A 16,447-nucleotide genomic window follows, 5' to 3' on the forward strand; every position below is an offset into this window, starting at 1 on the left:
CTTGAAAATGTCTGTCCACTGGTGGTCCCCATCCAATCTGAAAGCTTGATAGAATTTACAAAGAAGAATGGTAAGAAAAAAAAAAATTCCCCCTGTTGCATTGTGCAATGCTTGTTGCATCACATTCAAAAAGACTGGAGGCTGTAAACGCTGCCAAAGTTGATCAACTAAGTACTGAGTATAGGATCTAAATACTTACATATATTAATGTGATGTGTCGGTTTTGTCTCGGAGAATTTCTGAATGCACTGTATTACCCGACACAGTATCATCAAACAAGTGAATAAAGCATAGTTGATAGAAAAGAGCATGAACCCATTTCAGTACCAGAAAAACCACCCCTCTGACTGCTTATCAGTGATAATAACATTATCATCTCAGCCCACCCAAAAGGTTGCCCGCATAAATTTTCTTGAATACTATCTGCTGCATTCTTGGATTTCTTCACCCACTTAAAGCAGAAGTTTTGTTGCAGGAAAAATTCTGGGCAAAGTTCAGGTGAAAAAACTGGCCATTTGTGCTTACACTAGAAATTGGTACCAGTTGTTATCACAACCTGTGGATTTCTTACACACCATTGTACTTTAGATTCAAAATCAACTGGTCTGCTTTGAGTAACGTTGTCTTGTACACTGGTATGTCTTCATATGCAACACCATTTTGGGAAAAAAATATACTTGTTCAGATATAATGAGAAATACTGTAAGAAAATAATATTTAGTACACTGATCACTCAGACCCATTTAAACTGTATCAAAGCAATCACCTAGCCATGCAGTCTCCATCTGAAAACATTTGTGACACAAAATACTATGATTGTTGATATTATGAAAGTCACCATAGCTGAAGAGCTCTGAACTTCTACTGGCTTTAATGTAAGCACAAAAATTGTGCAGCAGGAGCTCCATGGAATGGGTTTCTATGGCTGAGCAGTATCACATAACCAAGTCCAATGGTAAGGGTCAGATGGAGTGATGCAAAGCACACTGACACTGGACTGTGGAGCAGTGGAAACATGTTCTGTGGAGTGATTAATCCAACTTCTTTATTTGGCAGTCAGATGCATGAGTCTGGGCATAGCAGATGCCAGGAGAACATTACCTGCCTGATAGCATTGTGCCAACTGTGAAATCTGGTGGACACGGAAATGGTATGCAGCTCAGGGTTTAGGCTAGGCCTGTTATCTCCAGTGAACGGCAATCTTAATGCTTTAGTACGTACAAATTTTTGACACTGCTATGCTTCCAACTTTGTGGCAACAGTTTGGAGAAGACTCTTTTTTATTCCAACATAAATGTGTACCTGTGCAAAGTGAGGACTTTATAGACATGGTTTGATGAGTTTGATGTGGAAAAACTTTACCTCAACCCAATCCAGCACCTTTTGGATGAATTGGAGCGGAGATTGCAAGCCAGGCCTTCATGTCCAACACCAGTGCCTGACCTCATAAATGCTCTACAGAATAAATGGGACACAAATTTACACAGACACACTCCAAAATCTTGTGCAAAACCTCTCAAGAAGAGTGGAGGCTGTTATAGTAGCAAAAGGGGGGGCCAAGTCTATACAGTTGAGTTTTGAGTACATGTATACAAAACAGTGTCATTGCAGTTCCAATGTCGTTACGTCTCCATTCACTGGAGAAGTCACAAAATAGAAATACAAGTACAGTAACAAAATACAAATGTTATTAAGTGGCAGAGGTATTTAGAAGTAATACAATTTTTAAAAGATAAAGAAGCTAATATATAGATAGTCAAAAAAGGAAGTGGAAAAGTAAACTTAATGATGTTTAACTAAAGGCTAGTTAGCAAACCACCCATATCATTGACTCCAAATTAATATCAAAATTTTCACAAGTAAATGATTGGTTATTGTCTTTCACAATTTAAAGGAGAATTCTGATTCTTGTTTGCAGTCTGATTAATATTGATAACTTAGGTTTGCCTGTGCATGAAAACTGTCTATGTACAGTGCAGTATAGACAGATTGGAAGCTGACACCTGTCATCAGCATTGCAGATAACATCTCTTATGCCACTAATTTCTTTCATTTCAATTTGATGATCATACTGTACACAATGATGAGCATATTTAACGTGGAGCTTGACTAGCTGTCTAATCACTTCTGGAAACCCCTGAAAGTTGGCAGTACCCCCCACAGCCTTTAACATCAATAGCCAATGGGTTTCTTGCTGAGTTGCATCAATATCTTCACATTAGATCAGCACTTCTCTCCATGAACCTTATTTCATTCTCTGCAGCCATGTCTCTATTTTTTCAGACCTGCTTGAATGTTTCCCCAGCCCTCAAAACCCAACTATTTCCAACCAGTCTCACCGTATTAATGGAGGATAGATGTACCAGGGTAATGCTGTAAAAAGCATGGGTGGGCACGCACAAAGTGTCAGGTACAGTGCAGAACAAAAATCTCCTAATCCACCAACTCTTTGCTATTCATTATTTCACAGGGCAGCCGTCCCAAATACATAAGGCCCCTACCCGGCTCTGCCTCGTCTGCCAAGCTCCAACCCCGGGTTTGATGTTCCTCCAACATCCAACAGGCTATGATTATTTCATTCCTTTTTTAACATAACACATCAATTATTCAACCTGCACTAGACCAGATTTGATTTTTTTGATTTAACTAAAATGACTGCATGTGTGTATGTGTGTGCGTCCGCCCATCTAAGAGGAGACTGAATATAAAATGACCGCAAAGATAATACCTCATTTCTTCGATGATTGATGGACGATGAAGAGGAGGAGTAGAAGATGGAAAAAAGAAAAGTGCTCTGGAATAAATGATGACTTCATTAGCATACGATGGCGAATGTTGCTTTCACTTTGCGATAAATTGCCTGCCATCCTCAAGGCAAACAGTCAGCACAACAAGTGAATTCTGTATATCACACATTGGCATGAATCCATTTCCTCCAGGTTTTAAACTGCAGTTAAGTAACTTTAAATCCCCACTGAAAAGGAATTGTAAACTTTTACTTTATAAATGTGATAAAGTCCTAAAAGTTATAACTTAGTCCCCAAAGCCTTTCATTGTTAAATTAATTAGCTTTCCATGCACAAGCCCCTCATTAATTCTTACCTTTACAAAAATGATTCCTTTATCCTTTGGCCTCATTTCCCTCTGTCTCACTCTCTCTGTGTCTCTCCGTTGCCATTCCTCTCCTTTCCCTACATCCTCATCTCTCCTAATGAGCCCACTTAAATCTCTGCCAAAACACAAACAGCAAGAACAGAAGAAAAAAAGGAGAGAAAAGTACGGTGCTTACTGGAAGCTCTGTTTGTTAAAGGATTCATCATGTGAGCTGTTTTCAATAAATAATAAATGCAAACGCTGACTTTTGTCTGTAGACGAGACTTCGGGACATGAATTATGGATTGTTATTCCTGGATAGGGCAATACAGGGACAGGGTGGCGGTGTGTGTTGTGTGTATGAGTTTGTGTGCATGTGGTAAATCCCAAGTACACACAGTGAATGCAGCTTCTGGGGTTTACAATCAGCGCAGTTATGTGGACACAGCTCGCTGTGATTACAACGCTTAAGACATTGATTTATGTGCAAGACGTTACACAGTGAAAAGCTCATTTTGGCTTTTTGTTCTGTATATCAATATGGACAGCACTTCTCAGTCTCCATCTATTCATCATTCCATCCATCCAATTTCTTTCACTTATCTCGAGCAGTAGCAGCGGGCTAAGCAAGTTGACTCAGAGACCCCTCTTCCTAGTTGTGCTTTCTAGCTGCTCCAGGAGGACTCTGAGGTGTTCTGGGAACAAAGGAAGATATAATCTCTCCAGCAAGTTCTGGGTCCATCCCAAGATCTTCTCCCAGTTGGATGTCCCCAGAAGAACTCCAAAGGAAGGCGATCAAGTAGTTGCTGAAATGGGTGCCCTTACTACTTCAACTTTGCCCTTTCAATATTCTGAGCAAGGCCGGATTGACCATAAGGGCAACTGGGCAATTGCCCAGGGGGCCAACAGCAGTAGCTGCATAACAATGCCACAGCCTTCCAACTGCAGGAATATGATTACCTAGTGCTTTACATAATCCTGTTCAATAGTATCACTGTTTCACACAATGGCACTAGTGGCACTGTGAGCTGGCATACCCCTCCTCGTTGGCCAGGGGGCATGGGGTGGGTCAAAGGTGAACAAGGAAAGCCAATCAACTAGGTGTTGGTCAGCGAACTACGTCAGGTATACTATGCAGTGAAAGAATGCCAAAATGGAGAAATCAGGGAGACAGCTAAGTGGGAGTGTCAAACGGAGAATTAAAAGGGAAAGAGACACAAGGCATGCTGAGCCCAAAAAGCAGCTTGCTATATATCTGGTACCTGTGTAAGTAAGTTAAGCTCATGTTGCTTAAGCTAACTTAGCTATAGATAGTGGTGTGTCAGCTACGTAGCTATGTAGCTTAGGTTAATATAATGTAGCTAAACCTATGCTCCCAAACCAGTATGTAAGCTACACATCTACCCTTTTCTATGCAGCTACGTTAGCTTCAGTGATGTTAACTAAAGCTCATGTTATCAAAGCTAACTTAACTATGGATAACAGAGCTCACGCAGCTAATGCATCTAAACCTAAGCTCACAAAGCAGTATTTAAGCTGTGCAGATGTTTTCTACATCACTGCATTAGCTTTGGCGACATTTGCTAAAGCTCACCTTGCTAAAGATAACTTAGCTCTGCTAACATGAAAAAAGCTGTGAAAGAAACATAGCTGAATCTAAGCTCACAAAGCAGCCACATAAGCTAACTATCTTGTTGTCTACGTAGCTAAGTAAGCCCTAGCTACGTTTGCTAAAGCTCACTTATCTAAAGCTCTTGTACTAAAGCTGAGCTTTAGCTAGCTACACTGGCTTATGTAGCAATTTAACTATGTTGCTAGTGTTGCTATGTTGGCTTTAGCTAAATCTAACAAAGCTAAAGTGAGCCATTGTTCATGTAACTAATTCTAAAACAGGTATGTTCATAACTTAATCCTGGATTAGACCTTTGACCTTTTTCACAGTTTTCTTTAAGAAATGTCTCTCAGTCTGCAATGTTTACACTGTGGTTATTTCATGGATGTAACTACCAAACAGCATTTCCTTTCAGAAATATTCAGTGTCTCATATGAACGATCTGTGAGAGTGGCATTCAGAGATGAATGGTCTGCAACCAGACCTCTCTTAATTTTTGTCTTTACATTTACCTCTTCATATTTTTTGGTTCATTTTTCTTTAACCAGGTTTCCATGCTGACATTCTTAAAACATAGAATTATCCCTCTAATATAAAGTCTATCATTCAGTCCCAGCATGAAAGTCTCAAAATCCTAACAATCATTGATTATTAGTTTATCTTATGTCAAACAAGCATTATGATTTTACAAATGATGAACTTCAGAACGTGTTAGTCTTTTTTCCCTCCCTGCATATTTGTATTAGCAGTATTTTTCCATTTATCTCCCCTCTCTCCTCTTTTCCCTTCTGTTTCCTACTCTGTTATCATTACAACAACAAAGGAAGCTACACTTCAGCTACACAGTGGAAAGGTTCAGTAGCATTACTAAAATGTACGTGGCTTTTTCTGCTTCTCGTCTGTTTTCATCTGGGAGAATGAGTGGAAAAACTTGATTGAAAATCAGGAAAAAAGGAATAATTACAATCGGGAGAAAGGCACCCATCCACCCGCGACAACAATCATCCATGATCTCTGCTGTCATTTCACTCTGCAGTAAATAATTCATCAAAAAAAAGAAACAAAGGGGAAACAAATATGCAAATAAATCCCCTGGAAAAGGCCAGTAACATCAGCCTATACCGCCACATGGGAGGAATAGTAGTAGATTATAATCATCGCAGGTTATGACTGTGATGAATCTGAATTCCTCCTGTTTCATCTACCTTGACAGTACTGAAGTCGCACATACACAGAGGGGGGAAAAACCTGGAGGGATTTGAGGTTTTGATTGAGGAGGGAGGGATGGATTAAGGACAAGGGGAATAGAAGGATTGAGGGAGGAGGAGGAGGAGGAGGAGGAAGGGGGAGAAGGAGAGGCAGGGAAGAGGGGTAGTCGACATTGGGGGGGAAGAAGAAGAAGAAAGAGATTTGGGAGGGGAAGGGAGGAAAAGGAGGGAGGGAAGCTTTTGAGGGTGTATTCGACAGTGCTGTGAAAGGTAGCCATCAAGGGCTTTGATGAAAAGTGCAGGCCTTCTAAAGCTTAGGAGTGACAGCATATGATTTGGTCAAAGCATGAAGCTTTTCAAAGGTAGACATTCGCACTCCCATTCATCTCCCTCTCGGGTTGAATATAACTTTTTTTTCGGCTCAGCTCCGGCAAAATTCCCCGAATTGGTTTGACAGATTGACTGCATGTGGTATTGTCCCTGTGACTTACAGACAGAAGGCTGGCTGGAAATGTAGACATCCTGAAATAAAGGGGAATTACATGTAGTGTTTCAACAGACTGTCCTCGATCAGCAGCTGTCCACAAGGCCACATTTTAATGGAGGAAGTGACATAAGATGTGTAATTATAGGCTTAAAAGAAACCTCATTATGGTTGCCCTTGGTTCTTTAAGGGTAGCCATGTAAAAGTTCTTAATAAGAGTACAAGCTATGCATGGAATCATTTTTGTGTGGTTCATAGATGGTATTTTCAGATGGACAGAGAAATAGCCACCTGGGAGTGGAGAGAGTGTCCCCTGCTGGTTGTCTGCAGATGAGGTCATAAACCCTGCCTCCTCCATGTTAACAGGTGGGATATGACTCAATCTTAAAGTTAAAGTACACATCAAACACATTTATGTAGAAACTGAATTTTTTTGTAATAATTATCATAAAAATGATTTATGCCCAGGTGTGGATTTTCATAAGCAATTTGTTTTTTTTATTAGTTATATGATCAATAGAAGAGCATATGTAGCATCATAAATGACAGCTCTTTGCCATGTATCAGCATGATTAGCTAACCTGACACACCAGATAGACTGTTTTACATCTCCATGGTATATAGGACATGTTTCACATCTATCTGGGAAAGATTTTTGTATCTCTCAAATGTAAATTGAACAAAAAAACTTAGTAGATAACTACATTTTGAGAAATATTTAGATAAAAGGTGTGTGACGTCACAAGGCTTCAGTGTGCCTCTGCCCGTATTAGTTGGCCATCAAATGTTTATATTGTGAACATAATCATACTGTTAGTCAAGAGAAAATCATAAGTACATCACTCTCAGTGTAAATTAAAGTGAATGTAGTCACAGAGGCAAACAGACAGCAAGTGGAGCACAGATAGTGTTCATGGTATGTCGTCACTGTTAATTGTTTTAAATGCTATTGAAGGTGAATGAGGCTCCATGTTTATTTGCATATGAAAAAAGACAGTTTTTAGTTGATCACTGAGACACTGGGATATGATGAGGATCAGACCTGGTGTGAATAGTTGTACTTTGAGCTGTATGGGTGTCAACAACCCAGACTTACTGCTAACCAAGGTAGTCTCTCTCTCTCTCTCTCTCTCTCTCTGTGTGTCTGTCTCTCTCAGCAGGTGTTGAAAATCAGCTCCACTCACCATTGTTTTGCCTCTATGACTATATTCACTTTGATGTACACCAAGAGTAAAGTCTTCAAGATTTTTTCTTCTCTAGCAGTGCAAACATGTTAACAATACAAAGATTTGGTGAGTGACTAATGCATAGAAATAGTATGGGCAGAGGACCGCTAAAGCCCGATGACATCATACTACCCAGCAGACTAAAACATGGCTGCCTCCTGGTGAGTTCACACTTTCAAACGTTCTCAAATTGCATTCATCAAATGAGTTTTTTGTTCAATAAGAAATGCAAATATTTATCCATTAAGATGAACTTGTCTGTCAAACTTGTAGGGTAACAGAACAACCGTCTGTCTGTCACAGTCTTAATGGGCCAATCAGAGAAACTAAGCATGTAATGTATTAGTCATGCACAAGCTTAAGTGGCAGCCCTTATCATTGTTCACTATCAGTGAGGATAGTTGGTAAATCAAACTCTTGCCAAAACTAGTCAAACAAAGAGCAAAATCATGTTGTTCTTACAAAATAAAAGCTTTCATTATGGTTCTCTGCTCTGCTTCTGATAATGAAATGTTGCCCAGTTCTTGTAAAACTGCTCCATCCACATGAATCACCTTACCAGTCGTCATTTTCACAGATTTGGAGCTAACTAACCATCACAAAGCTACTGCCTCTCTCTCTCTTCAAATGACACTGATTAATCTGGGCATATTCTCATCAAGAACAAGTGTTTCAGGATCAAGTTTTGCAAGATGAATCTTACTGATGACAAACATGGAATATGGCAAATCCACTGGCTTTGAGAGGTTGAAGTTTCTTGTGTGCTGTGATTAGCAGAAGAGGCATCAACTCAGTGGTTCAAACTCCCAGGTCCGTTCTGTGCATTTGCAGCTCTTAATTGCATCACCTAGACAACAGGTCAGCAGCTACAGAGTTTGTATTTTGGCTTCACTTTTGTACTATAAAAGGATACAGAGATACCTTGTCCATATTACTATATTAATAAACATTCAGCTACCTGAGTTTCTTCCAGAAACACAATCCTAATATGTTTTTTAAGCTAGAAAACCTTAAGTGTTATGCATTTTGCATACTTGAAAAGATTTCCCCATACATTATGCCACAAAAGCAACCTTTCTGGATGTTATTTGCATTTCTCATAATTGATAACACCTTAAAACATGACCACTGCTCTGCCAATGGGCCCCTTGTTTTCTTGGAGTGGTGCTTGGGGCTTATTAGCAGTTTGGCTTGCTAACAGCAATATGGACAGGCTTTCTGAGCCAACACTCGTTAAAACTGAAGGTTGAGGTTTACAGTCCCGGGTCAGTGATAACAGGCAGTGAGCCTGTCAGATGATACCAATGTATCAATGTCACACACAGACACACTAATACACAAATGCATTATGTTGGAAATAGCATGCAATTTGACGCCTACGTGCTTGACGGACAAACACACTCATGATACTGCTCTTTACATGTAAAAGCATGCATGTGCAGAAAATTGCACACACATGGCTGTGGGGCCCTTGTCTGATAATGGTGTCTCGTTCAGCCTCTCTCCATATTAACACACATACACAGAGGCACAGATAATAGTGTCTAATTTAGGCCCTCATATCTGTAGAGTTCTCCAGAGGACCAGACCTCATCAGGAATATATTGGTGACCTACATACTACAGTAGAAACACACAGACACTGAGACGCACACACATTACCATGACTGCACATGCTTCTATACTAGAGCTCAGACATCAACAGTAGGCATCTGTAGCGGATACATGCATGCAGACACAGGCACAGAAACATGCCTGTACAGTGGGGGAATAATTTAGCCCACACAATCAGGAACACACAGAGACAGACATGCAGGCGTGTAAACATGTCTACTTGTTGTGTGTCTGTGTCCGCCCACTCCACTAAACATACACAGTCACAAATGAAGTCTTACTTCTTCTCTGTGAGGTCAAAAATGTTCTTTCAAATCCTTCATAGCAGATAAACTTTAAGTAAAAACATATTCATAATTAATACCAAGGTTGTGAAGCAATTGATGTGAAGTTTCTTTCACACTAAAACTATTACAAAGGGGTCAAAAGCACTTGCTGCTTATTAAGTGAAGCAGTTACACTTTTCTGCTTAGGTCACATCTGCCGATGAAGTTATCCAGTAGCAGCAGCATGTGTCTCATGTGGAGGACTGAAAATGCTGTATTGGTGCTGTATTATGCATTCTGTTGGCATCAGACAGACCTCCAGTCATCATTCATCATTCATGCGCATCGTCTGTCAGTGTCACTGTCTACTATAAATGACCTGACAGAAAGTGAGTGAGAGACAGAGAGAAAAAAAAATCCTGACCAAACATACTAGAAGGCCTGAGTCATGGAGAGTTATCACCTCTGCAAACACCGAGACAGAGAGTCAGTTAGGGACAATGAGGGAGATGCACATAGTGGACGACAAGTACAAGCCTGCTGCAGCCATTCAAAAGAGTAATGGGCAGGAAATTCAGGGAGGAAAATAATGGAAACATGCTGCTGATAATGGAAACTCTTGCACAAGGGGCCAAACTAGGACAAACAAGAGAAACACTGAACCTTTTTTGTCTTGACTTGTTGCTTTATGGCTTTCAAAAGTCATGTATTTGCCATGCATTTGCTGTTTGACTGTATGCCTGTATGACTGTAGAACACAGAAAATACATCATTGATCATCAGAAAAATTCAGTCAAAGCCATTTTGTCATCAAACATTTTTTCATGTTTTATTTCTTGGGCATTTTTCTATGTTACCATATTTCATTCAGGACCACTTTGTCAAAAAAAACAACATGATTTGTAGCTATAAATATTTTTTCTTTATTAGCAGTTATTAAATAACACTTATTGCTGATTTTATGTTTGGTGGTGTGACTGTTCTGGGATCCCCCTGCCCTTCCACCATCCAACAGTAAACGCTCTCACTCTTCCTAGTCAATAACGAAAGCATAAGGCAGGGAGAGAAGCGGAAAAAAAAACAAAACAGAGCAGAGCAGGCATCAATGACAACAGAATGGTATTGATTATGTCAGAAGCAGAGTAAAAGAGGAGCTGGGGTGGAGGAGGGTTGCAACAGCAGCTTGCAGAACGGCCTGTCAAGAGCAGGTTAAATAAGGCAGCATGAGAGCAACTAACCAATTGCGGGCTTAGAACAAATCAGCTGGCCGTCAGCTGATGACAATTGATAAACATCTAAAAGTCATAATTTATGGATCAATATTTTTCATTTCTGATAAATAATGCCATGTTGCGGCGTTGACAGTACTTTCTTGGTTGTGACAACAGTGTTACCATAAAAGAAAAAAAAACTATGAAATAAATGTGTTTCTTCTTAATTTTCCTAACTTTTTATGATTTGTTTTATTTTTTGACCATATATTGCACCATTTTGGTGGAATGTCCCACCATCAACTTTATTCAAATACCTGAACAAGGCTATGCCACAAAATAAAAGGTAACAATGCGGCATATCTCCTGAATGAGAGACCTCAGAGTTTTCTCATCTGTTGCATTTAGCAATTTGCCTCTAAATGAAGAAACCTGACCTGGAAATATATCCTAATAAAAATAAACAATTTGTACCACATACAATAAGTATTTGTTCTCATTTATACTTGTAAAGTGTTGGTTTCTTTCCAAGATCTGCCTAAGCTATATTTGTGATCACAAGATGGCAGACATAGTATCCACAAATGAGGCCAACAGGTGTAAAATCAGCAAAATTAAGAGTAATGGTGCAGGGAAAACAAAATGTAATGTCCTCAATTGAGGATGCTGGAGGCTATACTTACATTTCTTATAATTCTGTTTTTGAATTTGCATCTTTTCTGATTTCAAGCCCCTTTCTCCCCATGGAAATTGTTGGACCATTGCAGCATGTTTGCACTTGTCACGTCTGTAGATATGAGATAGCATAAGAAAGAGAAAGAACATAAAGAAGATTATTACTTTCCTTCTATGATAAATATTTCACTGACCTGCTTTAATGATAAGATCCAAACTTCACAAGAGTTTCAAGCCCCTGCTGTAAGATATTTGCCAAAGGGTGGAGACAAACGCAGACATTTATGTGTGACTGTCTGCTGAGGTTGAAAAAGGATAAATGGACCTGACTCACACATGCAGTTGTGGTGGATACACATAAAGGAGAAGGAACTGAGGTTGGACCACAACTGGGGCAGAAATAGGCCTTTTGAACCAGCATGGAAACACATTAAGTTATTCAAGTTTATTGCTGGTGAGAGGGACTCGGCTCAATGGAGATGAGGTCCTGACTCATGCATAGTGGTGTCTTTACTTTGAAATTTAATGGTAGCTTTTGAAGCTAATGGAGCACTCAGAAAAATAGAGTAAAACTAGATGTACTGGCCGATTTCACAGATAAGTTGGCTTTGGGTCTAATCAAGACCATCACAGGAAAAAAGACAATTGTATGACTTATCACACATGCTATATCCCACAGAAATGCCCCCCCCCCCCGAAAAAACTTCTGTTTCTCGTTTCATCTGAACTGAAGCTAAAAGTTGATCCTCCTTCAGTCAAAGAAAGCGCCTAGAAGGCAGCGTCAGTCACTGATTGTGTAATTATCTTCTGCCTTAGTAAATCAGAAGCTAATTACAGACAGATTGCGTGCCCAAATTGAATGAAATTTGAGCTGTGCTTTCATGCACATAAATCTGGCCCTTAGAGGCAGGGGAGAAGAAAGTTTGAGCTCAGTAAGTTGTTAAAGATTATTATTAAATGTCTGAGTACCAGACAGGCACAAGGGAACCACAAGCTGTCCTTAAGGGAGGAAAAATTAATATCTACTCAGTAATTGTAGTCAAAAACAAAAAGCTTGTCTGCTAACATGGGGCCTTACATATAAGGACTGTATGTATCAAAACGTTGACACAGCAGTCTGCAAGATTTACTGATGCTACCCTATCACAGGAAGGAGGAAGAAAACACACCCTCTCTCTTCATGCGCATTCCAAGAACAATGAGAATAAAATATGACCAAAGTTGTGAAGAAGTTTCTGCAGGCTTCATGACCTTGCAAGAAAATGAAAAGCTTCCTCCCCTGTTCAGGGAATACAAAAATATAGCAGGGGAGAAACTGTGCCTGTAGGCGAGACAGAGAGAAGACATATCATCCGTGAATCTGCACTTTTCTGTCTGCTGCTGAGAACGGTATAGATTTATATTCCAATCGGCTCTATAGAAAAGATACTTGAAAGAAAATGAGAAGATCCATGAATAAAGTGAATAAAGGTGTGCATAGGATAAATATAAATATATAAATGGATAAATAGATAAATTGTAAGAAACCGAGAGAATCTGATCTGTATCTGTGATCTGAATCTGTGAGATTTGCAACTCCATAGAGTATGAAAGCAGGCAATGTGATATGATATAATACAATGGAAGATATGTTGCGTAGAGTAAGTAACATCTGGCTATAATACGTTACGGTAAAATATCATACATTATAATATGATACAGTGCAATAAAATGATACACAATATGAAATGATACAATACTATAGGATATTGTCTGATACTATACCAGAGCAAACCATAGCATAACATACAATATGATAACGATAGCAATACTATAGAGATACAATATGATAAGGATATGATATAATCCCAAACAATGCAATACAAAATAACAGAATACAATGTCATATGATACCATTCCAAACCATACAAAAACATATCATACCATACCATACCAGACTGTACTGTACGATACCATACTGTGCCATACCATACCATACCATACCATACCAAACCTTACCTTACCAGACTGAACCATACCATACCATACCACACCAGACTATACCAAACCATAGCATACCAGACTGTACCATACCGTTCCATACCATACCATACCACACCAGACCATACCAAACCATGCCATACCAGACTGTACCATACCGTACCATACCATACCATTCCATATTATACCATACCAAACCAAACCACTGAATACTATACCAAACATTGGAATACTATACCTGCCAAACGATACTCTACCTATCACACCATGCCATGCCATGTCATGCCATGCCATACCTTATTGCATATTACCCATATTTCATAAGATCTGCCTAAAAACAATATAAATACCGGAAAAATTCAGAAAGCAGTGACACTGTTGCACTACCTGTACAGCCTTAAAAAACGTAATGCTATCATGAGACATATCTTAAAAAAAAAAAAAAAAAAACCAACCAGAATAACTTTAGCATTATGTTGACAGGTGCAAGGTCTGGTCACAATTTGGTTATGCCAGTTTTAAAAAAATGTTTGGATTTAAAAAATCACTGCACATTCTCTAGTTTTGTAACTCACTTCTTATGGTAACTTATACCTTTCTACCATGCTGATGCACATTAATCTGTAAGTCATATGCAATGCAAACATTTAAGAAGTCAGTGTCTGAATGATAAGGTCCCGTGGTCGTTGTCCATTCTTTAAATTACAGCTCCATGTTTGATTGACTCAGCTATAACCCAATCCCATGGCTTCAAATGTGCCAAGTGGAGTTTTGGGGTCTTCTTAATATGCCATCTTGGTTCAACACCACCACAAGGTCAACGAAGACCATCCAGAAATGATGTAGAAAGGCGCTTACAAAGGCATATTCAACAGGTTTGGCCACTGCCTATGTGCCCATTTCTATATTTCTTATTTGAAATGTAGCATCACTGTTTAATCCTGGTATGTCAGACAAATTCTATCTTACAAGTGCATGTGTAAACTTGTTTACATGTGCAGATTGTACATAAAACTATGATCCAGTTTCAAACATTATCATATTTTGTTATGCACACTGTCTTTTCCTTTACTTCCAATTTACCTCTTTTAAGGCATTAGCAAAACAAATGCAAACTGTCATGCCATGGATGTTGAAATTGAAAAAATGCAACTGGGAGATGCAGTGTGATGCTGATATGTCTCAATTCCATGCTGTTATTGTCATGAAATTAGACGGGGAGCGAAGAAGAAGCAAATTTAACGGGACAGAGAATGTAGAAGAGACAGACATAGAGAAAGACGAGGGCGAGCAGAACAGACAGCATTTTATAATCATACATTCACTGTGTGGTACCAAAGGGAAAGAGCTGAGCCACTGTTATGTAAACCAGAATGAAACATTCATGAACAAACCATCATCTCCTTCTCAGCCCAGCGGGACACTGCATGAATGACCCATATGGTGGGTTGGCTACTATCTAAAAACTCATCTACAGCAAAGGGGAACACTTTGAAAGGTTCAATATGCAGGGCCGATATCACACAGAAAGAGTGGCAGATGTGTGTTCGTGTATGTGGGCTGGGGGAGGGAGGGGGCAGCAAAGGGGACAACCTTTATTGGCATGAATGGAAAGGATCATATGAAACCAGAGCAGCTAGGGTTATATTCAGACCTAAAGAAAAAAAGAAGATGCAGAGGGGCGTTGAGGGTGAAGGGAGAAGATGAAGGACTGGGGGGGGGTACATAAGGAGGAAGAGAGGAATGAGAAGAGAAGCAGGGATTAGGCAATAAAAAGACAGATGAGATCAAGAGACATCTCTGACACGCTCAGGCAGCGTATGCTTTCTGAGAGCCTGGGAGCAGCTGAGCTAACCACACGCTCACATATACACACATATGCACCCGCGCTGTGATGTGGTTAGCTGTGACTTTGTCTCTGCCTGGGTGTATATATGAGATGTTTAGAAAGGGGCCATACTGTAGGAAGTTGTGCCAGATTCCCCAACACCACACCCCTCCACCCCTCCATCATAAGGAGAAGAAGGACTTAGTGGGCTTTGCTTCTCTGTTGTGGTTTCTTTAATTCTCTCCGTCTCTTCTTTTCTTTTTTCAGTCTCTGGCTCTCTCTCTACCTCTTTCCTTGCTGTGTATCTGTTTCTCGGTCCAATGCTCTGTTTCCCTTTGGCTATTTCTCCAAATTTTCTTCTCTCTACATCCATCGATCTTCCTCTAAAGTCATCCACCGCTTACTTTCTCAGAGGTGCACATCCAGGAGTCTGCAGTAATCTGAGGGCATGATAGCTTCATGTTACCAAAAAGAATATGAGAAGAGCTTTGAAGCCTGAGTTTGGACACTTTAGAAGAGACAAATCAGAGCCACACATGGTTAAAAAAGCTGAGTTTTACAGCATGTGCAGGCCTCCTCAGTGCTGTAACACGAACACAGGAGTTTAGATTATGACTGTAATAAGTAAAGGAGCCTCCTGCCAGATAAACCACACCGCTCTGTGATCATAAGGTGGTGGGCTTCAGTGAGGTTTAAGGCGTCTGTTGTGGTTGCTTTGTACTTCTTTTTTTCCCCAAAAGATTATCATGACATTCACTCAGCATTTCTTCATCACTTAGCCAACCTCTCTCTCTCTAAAGCCAGCCTTTTCTTCTTCTGCAGTGTGATTTCATTATCCTCTAATGACCTGAATTTGGTATGTACAATAACCAGAGCTACACTGTGTCCTTTGATTCCCTCAGATGTATATATAGCTCCACCCCTCCTCTCTCTGCGCTGGTCTTATATAACCCTTTCAGTGGAAAGCATAATTCACATTCGTATATAAAAGAAACTCTGACCTGCCACACTGTTCAGATCAAAAATAATCCCATACTAACATGTATGTCCGCCCACACGCTGACACACATATGTTATTAAACACACACAACTAGGACAAGAACCCTGGGTGCACTTCTACACACACGGAGTCAAACAATCAGATTGTCAGCCTATATAAACACACACTCACACATAATCCACCCACACACCCCTTCCTCCCCCTGTTTCCTAAACCTCAAACACCCACACAGTGCCTCTTGATTCAATTAA

General features: G+C 39.9%; 1 protein-coding gene across 4 annotated transcripts in view; it reads right to left on the reverse strand.

Moving 5' to 3' along the window:
- LOC121513959 overlaps positions 1 to 16,447 on the reverse strand; it is a 176,462-nt gene that overhangs the window by 14,501 nt on the left and 145,514 nt on the right. For all 4 annotated transcript variants that reach the window (XR_005992238.1, XM_041793999.1, XM_041793998.1 and 1 more), the window contains one exon: positions 11,397 to 11,500. Coding sequence is in view for 3 of the 4 variants with exons in the window: in XM_041793999.1 (XP_041649933.1) it covers positions 11,397 to 11,500 (104 nt within the window). In the remaining variant the exon portion in view is untranslated. The remainder of the gene's footprint in view (positions 1 to 11,396; positions 11,501 to 16,447) is intronic.

Source organism: Cheilinus undulatus, linkage group 8 (genome assembly GCF_018320785.1).
Source record: "Cheilinus undulatus linkage group 8, ASM1832078v1, whole genome shotgun sequence".
Classification (NCBI taxonomy): Eukaryota; Metazoa; Chordata; class Actinopteri; order Labriformes; family Labridae; genus Cheilinus; species Cheilinus undulatus.